Below are 16,708 nucleotides of genomic sequence, written 5' to 3'. Positions count from 1 at the left end.
CCACCCCTTAAAGACAACTGCTATGACAATCTTGGTGAACTTTCATTTTATTCCTTTTTCATGTCCAAATGCCTCTTTAAAAAAAAAAAAAAACATTAATTACTATGAAAGGCATGTAATTCAAGGCAAGTCTTAGTATAACACCAGTGATGATATTTTTAAAATACCACATTTTCGAGTGATAAAAGTAACAGTTGGGAGATAGACCGGAGTGCTTTAAAAATTAACATTTTTCATAAAAATGAAAACCAATTTGGCCAAAAATAGTGTCAAAAATAACTTTCACATACCGAAAGCATGCCTACATGTTAAAAGCATTTGCAAGAGTACACATTTTTTTTTCTGAGTAAAATTCTCCCCTGCTTTACTTCTGGCAAGTACCTACACAGTACATACAAAATTAGTGAGCAAGAAAATAATTGGTAGGAGTCATTTTGCTTTCAGACAAAATAGTTACCTAAAATCCATATAACCAATTAATTCCTGTCGCTGTACTCTAGCAAAGACAGAGAGCCAGAGTTTGGACTTAATCTTTTTTTGTAAATCACTCTCCCTCTGGGCTGACTCCCTAATTATTGGTTTCCCCAGCCCCATTCTCATTTCTATAAAACAGCTGATTTCCCAGATAACCTCACCACTGCCTTTTCTCCCCCGGACCCACCCATTCATGACTCTTTCCATCGAACTTCCCTGAGCCTAATTCCATTCAAGTTAAAAGAGAAGCAACTGATTGAGTGACTCATTCTTGGATACTTAAGGCAAGAACTAGATTCTGCAGATGCATGAGTCATTTTGACTGGAAAGCCTGGATGGGAAAAAGTATCTGAGGGTGCATGTAACAGAGGATGGGGAAATCATGAAGGTAGTAGGTGCCAATAAACAACAAGACATTAAAAGAGTATTCCTTAGTTTGAGGTACTTACATATCTTAAGATGGGTTCTACTTTCCAAAGCCCGTTTACAAGTCTCCCCCTGCCACCCCCCCATCAACCCCCAACATCTCTTCTAACTGAAAATATTTCCATTCACCTTTGTTGCTTATAAGTAAGTCTACCATTTTTCCCGGGGGCACATTTAATTGTTGTTCTGAGGAAGTTGATCCCCTTGTCCAAAGCTCCAGGCATTTCCTTGTGATAGAAACTTCCAGAAAGATCTGGTGTCAAGCACTGAGGACCAGAATATATAAGATAATTTCTCCTTTGTTCAAAATGAAGGGAGCTGATTGAGGTTTTCTGATTATAAAAATAAAATACGCTTATTGTAAAAATGTCAGTCCATAAAATAAAAGTAAAAATCACTTGAAATCCTAAGTAAACAGAGACAACAGTTAATATTTCTACCTCTACACTTCCTGATTTTTTTTTCCTGTATGCACACATTTTATAAACAAGAGGATCATACCATTCAAGGAGATTTGTAACCTGCTTTATAGTCTCAAGAACTGTCTGAAACATTCACTTCACCGGCTTCTGGCTGGGGTTGCTCACTGAGGGAAGGTGCCTAAGAGTCACTACTTTATCTCTATTTTCAGTAGTTCACTTAATTTACAGATTATTCATTAAGGCCTCAAGTCATCATATGTGTAAATGACAAATTCTAAACAAAACAAAACAAAACATGATTTGAACACATACTTTACTTTTTAAAAATTTTAGGAGTTATAACAGTAATGTAACTTAATGGTAAAAATATAGAACAAAGGATATAAGCTGAAAAATAAAAGAATACCTCTCCCTTACTATCCTTCTCCTTCTAAACCCAGTCCTTTTCACTCCTCAGGGGTAACCACGATGAACAGTTTATCTGTTGAGAAACGATCCATGCACATGCAAGCATATTATGTGCCCATAAATGCATCAGCTTTTTCTTCTTTTTAACAGAAATGTGAATATGTTACACATGTTGTCTGCTACCAGTTTTTTTGTGTGTTTGTTTTTTTAAATCTAACATTGTCTGTTGGACATCTTTTCAAAGAAATTCTTACAGATTCCCTTCATCTTTTTTCAATGGCTGTGTTTCCCATGGAATGTCCCATGACTCATTTCATCAACCTCCTACCTACGGACACTGAATTTGTTTCAGTTCTTTATGCTGCACATCTTACACAGCACATCTCGGTCCACACACCTTACATCCTTGTCCACATACTTCAGTGCTCCTTGTTCAAGTCTATTTGTAGATTACATCCCTAGAATGGGACATCAGATTCCAAGCTCACAAAATAACATTGGAGCTTCATAATTCTCTGTAATTTGGAGGACTTCTTTCTTATTTACATGTTTAATAGAGTATTTAATGGAAGTATAGCCTCAAGTTAGTCCCACAATGGCTCACCACGGGAAAGAAGGAAGGAAAAGACTGAGATGAGATAGAATGTAGAAACATTTGAGAGTGCATACAGCTGAGGGCAAAATGGCGGGCACGGGAGTTAGTTTCCATCTGTAGTGGGGCCAACTCTGTTGTGTCTTGCAGAGGTGAGGAGAGAGGGGTAAGGCCAGGGGGCTGTGTAGACTGTAGAACTGTAGAAAATGGCTTCTCTCTTCACATGGAAGAAACACTTGAGCAAGTATCAGATTTGTGGAACATGTTTCCAAGCAAGAGGAAAAAGCTATCTACAACTTTTTAATGATTTGCAATGGGGTAAAAAAGATGTTTTCATTTCATGGGCTGTCCAAATTCCAGGATTCAGGCCTGAATTCAAATCTGTCTCATGCAAAGTTTCTCTCTAGTATTTATCAGACACTCTTCTGTGAACTTTTGCCCTTATAACACTGTCCTTCAGTAAAACAATTTACATTAAAAGAGCAGCTCATCTGATAAAACAGTTGGCTCAAGGCTGGGGAAAAAAGTTCTACACGGAATAATTCTCTACTTTTTAAATAAGGTTAGTGACATAAGGAATTTTGGGCCTGGGAAGTTTATTATTATACGTGAAAATCAGTGTAATAGTAGCAGTAATTCAAGTATTGACCTTTCACATCAAACCAACCAAACTCTTCTTATACCTCCATTACCCACTCTCTGCCTTTGAAAGTTTCTTTGGTGGTTGGCAGTTAGATCTATATCTAAGGTGAAAAAAAAAATGAACACAACAGCCCGGCAATCTTTCTCTTGTCAAACGAAACTGTTTAATGCTAAAAAAGAGAGTTACATCATGGTAGTGTGCTGCCCATATTAGATAGAGAGACCAATTATATTTGGAAAGGGCTTTACTGCACATCTTATATTTATAAAGGGATCCATTTTTATCTGTCGTCAAAAACAGATCTGTGTTATAATCAAAGCCTTATCAGATCTCTCTTTAGAACATTTAACACTAGTTCTTACAAACAAATGGTTTTTCAACAATATGCTTTCCTCCCATGATTTGATTAGTAACTATATTAGGTGCTAGCTTCTGGGAGATATACTGGTCAACAGGACAGTTTTTACCCACAAAAGAGCTTGCAGTTAATCAAGAAGGTGATGAGTAAACAGGGAATTCTAAATATGCAGGGACATGAAAGGAAGTGGTGTCTGACCCAGTTTGGGAGTGGCAGGGAACAATTTCCAAAGAAAACACAGGCTATTAAAAAAAAAACCAAACGGGCAGTGTACAGGAGAGGGCACGTGCAAACTTTAGACTTGATCTAGAGGGCAATGGGCAGTCAGCAGGGCTGAGAGTGACACGATGAGATCCACCTTCTAGAAAGACTGGGACCTTTCTAGAAGCGACCGGCGGGGGTGACCCTGGACACAGGGAGACCAGCCAGAGACTGTTGTAATCCAAGGGACCAACGATGGGGACTTGAATGAAGTTATTGGCAGTTGGGACTTAAAGAGAAGACTGCATTTAGGAGAGGGGTAGGAGGCAGAATCTGTGCAAGAGGAAAGGTAACTGAATGGAAGTGGAGGGTGCCGAAGAGGTAATAATGAGACCTGATGCAGCCCGTGCTGCCATTCCTGCCCTCCTCTCCTCAGTGATCATGGGCCTTCACTGCTTCAATGCCTGCCTTCCCATTGCCAGCACCTGCATACAGGTGCATATAGGGCTTTCTCTAGCCACTGCAGCCTGCTTTGCTCACCTGGACAGGAGGCCACAGCACGACGGAACGGACTCTTGAGAGCCGGATTAACTGACTGGTGATTGACCCCACACACATCCCAGCTCTCTCAACCTCTGAGGGATGAAAATCTGAGGCCCTCCATTGCTTCCCAGAGCTTCCCAGTGAAACTGCCCTCCAGTGGTCCACAGCCAGTGACCTGTTGGATGTCAGTCCCTTTACTGGCTGCCTTCTTTCCCTTGTTTCGCTTCCTCATTCCTCTCCCGGTGTTTTCTGTGTCACTTGCTACAAAAAGACTTGCACTCAAATTTTTGTCTCAGGATCTGCTCCTAAGGAAACCCAAATAAATGGTGTCCAACCTTAAGGTTTGCATCACAGTGGGGGACGATGATGCTATGCGCTAAAACAGAAAGTAACAGAACACGGAGGAGGGATTTAATCAATCAATCGGTTGACTTTTGGAAGGGACAGAGGAAGGTGGGGGCAAATGTTAAGCTTAGTTTGGGACCTGTTGAATGGAAAGCGCTTGAGTGACCTCTGCATGGCATGTCTCAATAGACCTCCAGCAGATGGCACAGTGAACCAAATATCATGAAGCAAATCCAAAGATTGCCCATACTTTTATGCTTCTAGTTAACTTTTCTTTTCTAGAAGATAAATTGAGAACAGAAATGATAAGTACTCTGCTAAAGGAAAGACGCTACATAAGCCAAAAAATGAAGCCCCTGACTGTCATTCCTATAATGACATCAAGGAAAGGGCTGTGGTGTGATGTGGGGGCGTCTTTCTAGCACTCATTTGGCCCTACATATGGGAGTACAGAATGGGTTTGTTTAAATGAAAATATATGGTCTAGGTTGCAATGATTTTTCTTTTTTTTTCTACCCTGGTTACCGGAGGGCAGTTGCTGCCCTGAAAAGGAATAAACACAAAGAAGAAATTGCATGAAATGAGAATATGTATTTTTGATAGCAAAGGAATGGAAGGACATATTGTATACACAGAATATGCCTTGTAGATTGAATTAGTCTGTCCCCAACTGAAGCCAGAGGTTACTGCATTCCCATTTTCGAACAAATACTCTCCATCATCCATTACACATACTTGAGAATTTGGCCTTTTATTCATTCTCAAAGTACTTCAATAGACTTTGCAAAAGTAAAATCACGACCACAGGTGCTGCTGAGGCCTTATAAATGGGGTGCAGGAAATTTTATGTGAGCACAAACACATTTGTTGTGCTCACAGGAAGACACAGGGCCAGGGCCAAAGTGGTCACAGCTCCCAGGGCTTCTGGATGTTACATTTCCCACAAAGAACAAACATGAATGTGTTGATGATTAGCTTCAATACCAAGTGATTCAACCCCTGTGCCATCCGGGCGGAGATAAAGAGGCTTGGCCAAACAACCACAGTTGTTTCTCGGTCCTGTCTTTAGAGAGAGCTCATGTGAGGCATCCAGAGGAAATACGAACTTCTTCGCAAAGCTTACCATCAAAAGTGTACCGGCACTACAGTGTGTGAGCCCCACAACTGTCGGTCTGCAGAGACCCCCCCTGGTTATAGTTTTGAGAAGGGCTTACTTAGATACAAAGTTGACAGTGATTAACGCAAGCCCTTTTTCTGGAAGGAGTTTTTTGAATGGAGTCAATGGCTCTTTTTTTAGAATTCACCCGTGAATTCCCTAGGCTGGTGAGGGATGGATGGCGCTAGTTGCGAGCAATCTTTTTTAGCTTCAAATAACATTATCTAGATCAGGAAAATCTGAAACAATGAAAACTTTCCCTCTGGTAAACAGCTGGACAGACTACAGTTCATCTACCCCAAGTGCATCAAAGAAATGCTATAAGCCATAGAGAATGGCTTTCCAATTTGAAACACAACAGGAATCAGATTTATCAGTCTACATGTCATTTAGTTCAGGGCAATAAGTTCGTGCTACAAATGCAAATATTCCTGCAGACTAAAAGGTGAATAATTGAAAGACTGCTGTCCTCATCATCACTGTCGTAGTCTCTGAAATGAACGTGCATTCAGATTGGTGGCTGGGAGGTGACCACTTGGCATCCAGATCCATCTATTTGTCAATAAGCCAATTAGCCCTAACAAATGCAGAAAGACTGTCATAGTACACAGATTGGTGAATTTTCACAAAATTGCATAGGCATGTAAGCAGCAGCCAGGTAAAGAAATAGAACGTCCTTGGGGCACCTGGGTGGCCCAGTCAGTTGAGCATCCGACTTCATCTCAGGTTATGATCTCACAGTTCATGGGTTCAAACCCCATGTTGAACTTTGCACCGATAATGCAGAGCCTGCTTTGGATCCTCTCTCTCTCTCTCTCTCTCTCCCCCCACTTCCCCCTGCAAACGGGCTCTCTCTCAAAAATAAACATTAAAAAAAAAAAGTAACATCCTGGCTTCCTAGAAACCTTCCTGGGCCCCTTCCCAGCTGCTACCACCTCCAATACTGAATTACTTATGGCCACTTGTCCCTTCCCCAACTCTTAGTGTGGGTGGTAGAATTTCAGGGGTAGAGACTCTGATTTTGCCCAGTTCCAGCATTATAGTTTGGGCTCTATCAAGAAAATAAAGGCACCTGGGCTGCAGTTGACAGTATTATTCCAGATGGCAGGCTTTTTGAAAAAGAAGGGATATGGAAGAAGCTTGGAGACCTTCTATCCTCTTTCTACTGGAAAGTAGGCTATACTTACACCTGATCTCTCCTGATTCTCTTCTGTCCTGCTGCCTGGATCACGACTACCTTCAGAGTTATGCATTTTATTTAACCAAGAGGTTTTTATAGTTTCCTGAAACTATTTCTATGGCTCAGAGGATCTATTAAAAATGACTAAAAATAGACATTAACACTGCCTTTAGTTTTCTTAATTGAAAGAAACATTTTAAGGGACTATGGTCACCGGATATCTAAGTATTAAAGGAAGAAAGAAAAGAGAGAGAAAGGGAAGAAGGCAAGATTAGAATTAACATTAATAAACAGAATATTCTTATCTTGTAGCTTCTTTGAAATACCTTACTTAAAGGGCTACTTTCTATTCCTAACTGAACGAGGGTAATCCATCCATGATACTTCAGATGCTGTATGGGCACATGTGAGCAAATACTATAGAGATGTGTTCCTTATGCTTACTGCGAGTGACACCTCACCTGGCTTAGCAGACGGCATGACAGGGCAGAAAGAAAGAAAATGTACTGTGTGCAATTCTGGCTTTGAATTCCAGTGCTGCCACTCACCAATGGCGTCACTTTGTAAGCTATTAAGTCTCTCCGCAAAAGGGTACTAGTATAGGTACAAGTACAGAGTACTTCGCACCAGCTATTAAATCTCTCCGCAAAAGGTGTAGACTCCCAGTTATGACAACTAAGTCATGAGGATGTAACATACAGCAAAGTTAATGGTAGCGTATCGTTAATTTTTAAGTTGCTGCGAGAATAGACTTAAAAGTTCTCGTCATGAGAAAAAAAACTGTGTTACTGTGTATGGTGATGGATGGTACCTAAACTTATTGCGGTAACCATTGTACCATATATATATATATCAACTCATTATGTTATATGCCTTAAACTAACAGTGTCTGATATGTCAATCGTATCTCAATAAAACTGGAAAAGTTATTCAATCTCTCTGAACCTCCATTTAGTCATTTGTAAAGTAAGCACAATTCCCATGTCTCGGTGAGTTGTTTTCAGACTTAAATGAGATGACATAGGTCCTGTGTCCTGAGAACTACATTTGACCCTTTAACAACACAGGGGTGTCGGAGTGCTGACCCCAAGCAGTCGAAAATCTGCATATAACTTCTGGTACCCCCAAAACGTAACTACTAATACTGTTGACCAATGGCCTTCCCAATAATATAGTTGATTAGCACGTATTTTGAATGTTATATGTACTGTCTACTGTATTTTTACAATAAAGTCGGTTAGAGAAAGATGTTATTAAGAAAATCATAAGGAAGAGAAAATACACTTACAGTACTACACAGTATTGAAACAAAAAAGCTGCATTTAAGCAGACCTGTGCAGTGCAAACCCGTGTTGTATTAGCTTCCTTTGTACTCAATGAAATGTGTGAAATCAGAAGGAGCTTAGGCTACAAAATGATACATACCAACAACACTCAATGTTCTGTTGTTTACCCATGACTTAGGCTCAATTTAAAAAGAATCTGCTGTGTTTGAAAAAGGATTAAAGAAAACTCTTTGCTGTAATCCAGGACAGGTTTGTCTGTCTGTCTGTCTCTCTCTGAGCTGGTAGGTCTTAATGTAAAGGAAGGTGACATGCACATCTTTCAAGCCAACGGTCTGAATGAGGTCATTGCTATCTGGCCAGTAGCATGGCAGGCTGACAGTCCACTGTGGGTGGCCCTCAATGTGAGGCATCATCTATTTAGATTTCAGTGAAGTATACGAGATGGTACCACTTATATTAGATTGATGGGCAGAACAGAGAGAGGAAAATAGATCGAGAATTGGCCCGGTGACAAGGCAGACCACTCCAAACCAGTCTTTTTAACTTCACAGCAGATCCTGATTGGCATACCAAGTCCTGGAATGAACCAAACTTTCCGCATGTTCTTTACATCTTGTGTATGTGCTACAAACAACGACAACAAAAAGTCCTGTTTTCTTTTTCGGGGGCTCTGGCAAATAATGGGGGTAGGGCTTACAAACATAATTGTTGAGATGTTTTGCACTGTCTAACTCTAAGCTCCATCTGAAACCGCAAACAGAAGCCTCGGTGACTCCAAACACTGCGAAGGAATTCCACAGAGACCCGCACTTCCCTTCACACCCGCTCTGGTTGTGTTTTTGTTTTTTGGCTTAATACAGAGCAAACATACTGTGCCTTCAAAGTCATAATAACACAAGAATTGAAGCTCCGTATTGTTTAAAAGCAGTGCTGAGAGAGAAATTCTTCTCTTGATAGTCTTTGCTTACGGAAAGACGATGGGGAATTGTAAATAGCTGTAGGTACAATGGTAATGCATCCACTCCTTATACAGAACGGCCCTTGGTGCCCTGAAAAACACCTGATCTCACACTCTTTCTTCTATTAGTGTAAATCTTCTACAAAGTGAGACAACAACAAATTAGACAAAGTACATTAAATTATACATGGTCTGTAATTTCTATCTCCCCCATTATAGGAAAGCTCTTTTATTCCTTTTGTAAAATCACCATCAGCAACACCACCGCCTAGGGTGCACTCAGTAATCTATTCATGGCTTTAAGGATATTTTGTCCCTGTATCCTTCCAGCTGAAGGTGACAGGAGCTTTTAACTCATCATTTTATTAAGGATTCCTGGTGTTCGCTCTGTCCAAGACATTCACAGCAAGTGAAAATGTTAGGTCTTGGCTCATGAACATTCTTTGGTTCTCGGGAAAGTCAGTCTAGAAATAGTGGCAACGACGAAGGCCAGGACACCCTGAAGCTCTGTGTTTATTCTGTTTCTCTGGGATGGCGGCAGCTGTGTGTCTCAGACACCATCTGCCGAAGGCAAATGCCTAGTTAACTGTGCTATTCTCGATGTCTTCACAGTCCACAGTCCTACCCACCTCTCCCCACTCTGCCAGCCCCCACGCTGCTTGCTTCATTCTCCACGGGCCTGAAACACAATCACAACACGCCGGGTGGATCCCTTTGGTGCCGAGCTATAGGGCCTTAACGGGTGGTCGAGAGTAGCGCACCTCCCCTGCCCCACGGGCTTACTCCAAAGGTGTTTAGAAGATAATTTCATCCCATTGATAGAAAGTACAGAAATATATAAGCATGTTACTGTGGTGTTTGAAAGGCCCTGCAAACGTAAAAGAGCATGTAGGTACCTGGACTCTTTGGGGATGATAAGAAAGCTAAGGGTCTTCAGCATTTGCAAGAGATTTCTTAGATTGAAATTGGACATGTTAAATCTCATTAATTACAGTCTCTCCTAATTGGGAATCGGAGACAATTCTTTGGGCTGATATTTATCTTTGCATTATCTCTGGAAAGAAGACGTTTGCTAAGTAAATAAAGGATAGAAATACTATTGTAATGGTAACATGTAAACTACTGAAGAGAATATTCCTAAGAACTCTGAGGCCTTTATGTATACAGTAACAACAAATTAATTTTTGCCTAGTCACTAAAGCCACCTGTCTCCTTCTTGGTTTCCCCACTTCTGCCAAGACACTATTCCTCCCTATTCAACCTTACAGCAAACCTAACCAGTCTCCCAAACCAATGAACTGGCTCTTTGTCTGCCTCTCCTACCAACCTCTTCCTTTTCTCTTTAAACCCAGGCCCTCATTGATAATGCTCCCTTAGCGTTAGAACATCCCCACTGGACTCCTCTTTCTTGCCACATCTCCAATGATTCAGCAATCTGCTGCCCAGTTGGTCTTCTGAAATTTTCTGTAAGAATCCTTGCCTCTTATACCCTCGAATCTTAAGATCCTCAATTGTCCCTTTAATGCCTTTGCTTCCAGCACTGCATCGAGCAGAGTACTGGACTCATCTAGCTGAGACCCCTGGGCTCTCGTGTATTTGGGACTCATACTTTTTCTTATTTCGGAATGATAATATGATGTCTAAGACATATTTTTACATAACACTCCAGTAGGCCTTCACAGTCGAGCACGTTGATATTTCTGTAGCAAAATGTATGAATTTCACCTTTGGCAGTACATAAGGGCTATCCATCGCCTCCCATTAGATTTTGCCACCAAGTAACTTATTAAGAAAATTGTAGTTGATGGGGCGCCTGGGTGGNACCCGGGCGCCCCTTACGTATTTATTTTTTAAACCTGGGGTCAAAGGAGGAAAAAAGTGATTAAAAAATATTCAGAAGGGAAAGGTCTTTCTAAGTCAGTCACAAAACCCAGAACTTACAAGGGAGACCACTGTATGAAAAAACTCAACAAGAGGGGCGCCTGGGTGGCTTAGTCGGTTAAGCGTCCGACTTTCGCTTAGGTCATGATCTCGTGGTTCGTGGGTTTGAGCCCCGCGTCGGGCTCTGTGCTGACTGCCAGCTCAGAGCCTGGAGCCTATTTCAGAGTCTGTATCTCCCTCTCTCTCTGACCCTCCTCTGCTCACGCTGTCTCTCTCTCTCTCTCTCTCCTAGAAATAAATAAAAATATTTAAAAAAAAAAAAGAAAATTGTAGTTGGTAGAGCTTTTTGGATTTCAGAATTGTGGGAAAGGGACTGGGGAGCTGTAGTCGGAATATGATGGCCATTTATCGCGATCCAGACTCAAAAGAAACGTTTTCTTGAAAAGCCTCCATGCTGCAATCTTCTGTTAACTCAGATCGGTCTCCTCCGCAGTTAGTCCAAATTACTGAGGCTCTTCTCACAAAACTTGTCTTCAAGTTATGGGAACCTTGTGATTACAAGGTTGTCCTTCTCATTTTTAACTTTCCTAACTTGACTACATTTCTAAAGCATTTTCACCTTGTTTAATTAAAAAAAAAAGTCCCTTTTTAGTTGTCTGTTCTAGCAAAATGTAAATATACTCATTGTGCTTGTCCCCTGCCTACATAAAAGCTCTTGGAAGTATAGACGGACTCTCTCTCAGAATGGTAGATTTACATTTTAAAACCCCCTTTGATATTGACTTCCCACCTAAAATGAAAGTTAACTTTTTAAGTGAATTTATCTAATTTGTAATATGTCTATCCAGCAAACCACACAAACGTCTTCTACATGCAGTGAAACATACACTGATATCACTCTTTGAGGTCGAGCTGTAACTTGACCAATAAAACCTTCTTAAAATATAGTCAAGCCAAACAGTATTAGGCCAGCAATGCAGGGTTTGGATATACATCACGGGATGCTGGCTGTGTGGGTCACCGCACTCTGACAGGCAGTTTCTAGGCAGTTATTTTGACATTAGAAAGTCACAATCCATCAACTTAACAGCAGGGTGATAATTTGGGGACCAGGGAGATGGCTATTCAAAATGACACTGTGGGAAGTAAACAGGAGTTCAAATAGTCCCTGTTTGAGAATGAAGACATCAACTAAGCAAAATTTCTTTCCACCTCTAGAACCAGGTTTTATGTAATGTGTTGTTGTGTAAGCGTGTTACCTGTGCCATTCGAAAAGCCCTGCAAACTTAAACGCATGTAGGTACCTGGACTCTTTGGGGATGAGAAGAAATGGATGTGTCAGACTAAAAAGTGACAAAGAGTTGCGTCCCCCTCCCCCAGTGTTTGTCACAAACCACTTCCAGTGACCTGTGATACCCCAAGCCAGTATTTCCTGAGGTGCTCCTTGGTTCTTTCAAAATACTCAGACCTCCAGTCACCTGTGACACCAGGCTCCCTGGGTGGGTGGAAGACACTTGGACTTTATTCGTGTAGGGGTTCCTGGTCAATGACCCTGCTGCAAGCCCTCCTGAACACTCGTAGCCTTGGTCTCCCACACTCTCCTGGACAAATGAATGGGTGCAGGGGCCATGGAGAGCTTCTGAAATTCTCTCAAATTGCTGGAGCTAAGGTAATGACAACAGGAAGCTTCCTGACTGTTGCACTGGGGTTGGAGGGGGGAAAGGAACAGAGTATGGGTTACAGTGCAGTGGTTCTCAAATGTTCTCATCTCATAATAACTCTGAGAACACACACGCAAGCCCCGAGGGATGGCCATGCAATTGGGAACGTGACAGCAAACGCATCTTGCCTTCACCTCTGGAAAGGAGAAATGACAAAGGAAGAGTGGACAATAAATTATGTACTGACGCTGAGATTGCAAAAAGGAACATTAGAAGGATATATGAAGATACTCTGATTAAGAAGAGAGGCGGAATCCGCATGCCGAGATTGTCTTAATGAGCTGTGCTGTTTCCATGGAAACCAAAGTGGTCTTTGTGGCCACCCACACCCCACTAGGGTCACGACCTTCCCTGCTGGCGATTAGTTCTCGCCACTGCCCTCCTATATCTTCCTGGCCGTCTGCCTGAAATACTAACAGCGTGTAAAGCAAATTATTTTCAGGTTATACTTAGCTCTTTCAAAGAAAAAGAAATTTGCTATATCAATGAAACATCAGCAGGTAAAGAACAATGAGCCTCTAAAGCAAAAAAGAAGTGCTTGATTACTGCCGGCCCTTGATTTTAATAAACTTTTGTGGGTGTTTAAATTGAGTTTCTCCTCTTTTTTAAAAAATCTAGCTTCATACAAAAACTTAAGCACATAAGCTGAAAGTATCTGAAAATTTACACACTTCAGAAAAGGAGTTTTAAGCAACCAACGGTAGAAGCAAAGTCAACAATGTTTCCATACCTGGTGCTGCTATTCTTCCGTGAAGCACAGACTCACCGGACAGCAGGTCTTTCGAATTAGAGGTGAATGGTGATTGTCTAAATGTATCTTCTGAAAAGAAAGGGCTGGGGTGGGGAAAGGGGAGATGAAGTTTAGTAAATTAAAGGTATTTGCATTACCCAGAGAATCTGGCCCCAAAGACCGACACACAGACACAGACACACACAGTCACACACACGCAGGATAAGGTACCTTTTAAAAAAAAAAATGGTGTTAATACAAGAAGGTTGTGCTTAAAATGAAAGAGAAAGTATATTATATCAGACAAGTGCCATCTGTATATTCTGCCTGTTCGTTTTCTATTTGAGGTGAATATAGGAAACATCATCTTGAAACATTGTTAAGCACAGTCAGGACAGCTGAGCAGTAAATTTTACTCCTGTACTGTATGTTCGGTAAGTGTGCTGTGCCCAAATGAAGACCAGCTGCCCGGATCCAGATCAGAATCACGAGGCCTATTTGAGGTTCTTCCCAGAGGGGAGACAGATTCGCCCTGGCTCACCCACGTTCTGTTACCTGGGCCCTCAAGACCAATAGCAGGCACCAGAAGGACAGCAGGCAGGCCAGAGTCAGGGGCCATCTCACTTTCAGAGATAACTCACTGGTCCCCACGGAAACCGAAACTGCATCCTAGAACCATCGTGCTTTGGAAGGAGGTAAGCCAGCTTATGGGACTCCTGAAAGGACCCTGGGGAACCTTTATTTCCCATGAAACGGAGGCCCTGACTTGAGTGATTCTCAGTTCCCCGAGAGGCTCAGCTAGAACTAGAAGCAGGGACGACACACATTTGGCCAGGGTTTTGCTCTACACTGAACACAAAGGCTTCGGATGCTTTTAACCAGAGGATTCTAATCCAATTGTAGCACCCACCGTCCATGCCTCTAAAGTAAACTGTAAATAAGTATTGTGATCACATGTGAGAATACTGCAGTTATCAGTAATGTTCAACCTGGAGAACAGAAGGCCCAAGTTATTTACAACAGAGGAAATTTAATGGAGGGAACTGGGTACACAGGTGGTGAAGGTCTATGGGGGGCAGTATACAGCCCGAGACAGGTAGAACAGGAGGCAGCCCCCTCCCTGAGGCTACAAGAACAAAAGGAGGAGGTAGATGGAGCCCAAGGTCTGGGGCCTGTTGGTGGGGTCTGCACCTGGGAGGAGACGCAGCTGCTGAAGGAGACGGAAAGGGGTGGGGTGGTCTTCCTTAAGCCCCTCCCCCCACCTCCCACCAGGGCCTCTGACTGGTGGAACCTTCCCAGAAGCCAAGGAGAGGCAGCCTGCAGGGCTCTGCAAAACTGTAAGACAATGGGGGCACCTGGGTGCCTCAGTTGGTTAACCATCAGACTTTGGCTCAGGCCATGATCTCACAGTTTGTGGGTTCAAGCCCCGCATCAGGCTCTGAACTGTTAGCAAAGAGCCTGGAGCCTGCTTCAGATTCTGTGTCTCTCTCTCTCCCTTTCCCCAGCTCATGCTTTGTCTCTGGCTCTCTCTCAAAATAAACATTTTTAATAAACATTAAAAAAAGTTTACCCCCCCCCCCCCCCCCCCCCCCCCCCCCCCCCCCCCCCCCCCCCCCCCCCCCCCCGCATATCAGGGGAAGGAAAAGATGTGAGGGCACACAAGGCTAGGACTATGACTGGTGTTGCTTTACTAAGTATGCCTCAAGGCTATGGTTACTGTCATTAAAGAGTAAAAGGAAATATTAAGATAAAACTGGAAGACATCTTTTTTTATAAGAAAGTAAAACATACATTAATTAACAATATGATTTTATATGACTGTGAGGCTAGAGTTAAGGCAACTTTGTATGGCATGCTTTTTAGTTACATCTTAAACACAAAACAGTTTAAAGAGACTTAAAGAATAAATGAGTTACAGGCTAGTAGGTGACAGGAAATGGGGGAAATGTCGTTTGATGCCAAACAGCTCATAACCTGCACATGATGCAGAACACTTGAAGGACGAGGCAATGCAGTACGGTGGTTAACAGCACGTGCTCAAAGGTAAGCAGCTCTGAGTTCAAATTCCAGTCCCACCACTTCGGCTGTGTGACCTCCTACATATTATTGAGCTTCTCCAAGCCTGTTTCTTATCTATAAAGTGGGAGGATCACAGCATCCACACCTCACACAGAAGCTGTCAGGACTGAGGAAGACAATCCGGAGAATATGCTTTCATAGTGCGTGCTTTCACGTTACGTGCTCAATAAAGGTGGAGCTATTTTTTATCTGCATCTCTAACTCAAAGAGGAGCATAAATGAGCCAACGTACAAGTTGACAGAAAGTGTAGAGTTTCCCGGTATCAAATGAATGAAGAAAAAGTCACTCTGATTTTGAAGTCTTTGACTTCTGGGTGACGGACGAGGTTAATTTCCAACTCTTCCATGAAAGTCACGGTTAACTATCAAAGGGCTTTTAAGGACAGAGACACCTTAGAGGATCGTTGGTCAAACCCAGAGTGTAAGATTTCTCCATCCCCACCTCGCTGGTGCTGGAGCCTCTATACAAATGTGGCAGTGCTATTCTTGTGTCTGAGTGGACAGTTCACATGGGAAACACCAGGAGCTGGTCGCTGTGCAGAGGGCAAAGGTCTGGCAATGGGTCTGCATGTTACCATGACTCTGGCTCTAGCAATTACCTTGAGATCTGAAAGTTCAGGGAAACCCACGAACTGTTTGGTCTGAAATGTGGAGACGTCCCTCTGAGGACATGAAGAGTCCTGAGAAGGGCTCCCTAAAGGGGATCTCAAAATACCACCCTTCTTACCACAGAGAAACATGGGCACTGCCCCCATTCCCTCAGTCTGACAGCAGCTATCCAGTGAATGTCTACGATGTGCCAGGCCCTGGGCACATACTGATCAGCAAAATCAGCTATGACTCCAAATTTCAGGGAGTGCAAAGACCTGTGTGGGTACGTGAAAGGGAACTGTAACGGAGTCTAACACTGTGGAAGAGAGGGTACAGTATTACGGGGGCAGGCCGGCCTGGCCTACTGAGCTGAGACCCGAATGGAAGGGAGGCTTGTGGGAAAGTGTCCCTCATGCAGCCAGAGAACACAGCCCATCTACGGAGCTGCTAGAAGGCGCACCGAGGAGGGATATGAGGCTAAAGCCTCGGGCAGGCACACTGCATGTAGGGATCCTGACTCTGTCCCAATAGCGGTGGGAAGCCCTGCTGTGTTTTAACAAAGTGGTGGGGCTCGCAGAAGACAAGACAGGTGGCCAGAGCAGCGGTCCGCATGAGACATCGTGACACCAGTGGCCAATGCATCAAAACAGCAGTGACACATGCAGACTGAATAATAGTTTAAGAGAGCAGGTAGAGACTGTAGGTACACTTATT

The 16,708-nt window shown here is 42.7% G+C and overlaps 1 protein-coding gene across 1 annotated transcript in view; it reads right to left on the bottom strand.

Annotated features, from left to right (window-relative positions):
• Positions 1 to 16,708, bottom strand: part of ZNF827 (zinc finger protein 827) — a 164,902-nt gene that overhangs the window by 39,179 nt on the left and 109,015 nt on the right. Inside the window, exon 8 of the mRNA XM_039254298.1 lies at positions 13,325 to 13,428. Coding sequence (XP_039110229.1) covers positions 13,325 to 13,428 — 104 coding nt within the window. The remainder of the gene's footprint in view (positions 1 to 13,324; positions 13,429 to 16,708) is intronic.

The sequence above is a fragment of the Hyaena hyaena genome, unplaced genomic scaffold, assembly GCF_003009895.1.
Source record: "Hyaena hyaena isolate Hyena2069 unplaced genomic scaffold, ASM300989v1 scaffold_476, whole genome shotgun sequence".
In the NCBI taxonomy this organism is placed as follows: domain Eukaryota; kingdom Metazoa; phylum Chordata; class Mammalia; order Carnivora; family Hyaenidae; genus Hyaena; species Hyaena hyaena.
This window is presented reverse-complemented; position numbering and strand designations above follow the sequence as displayed.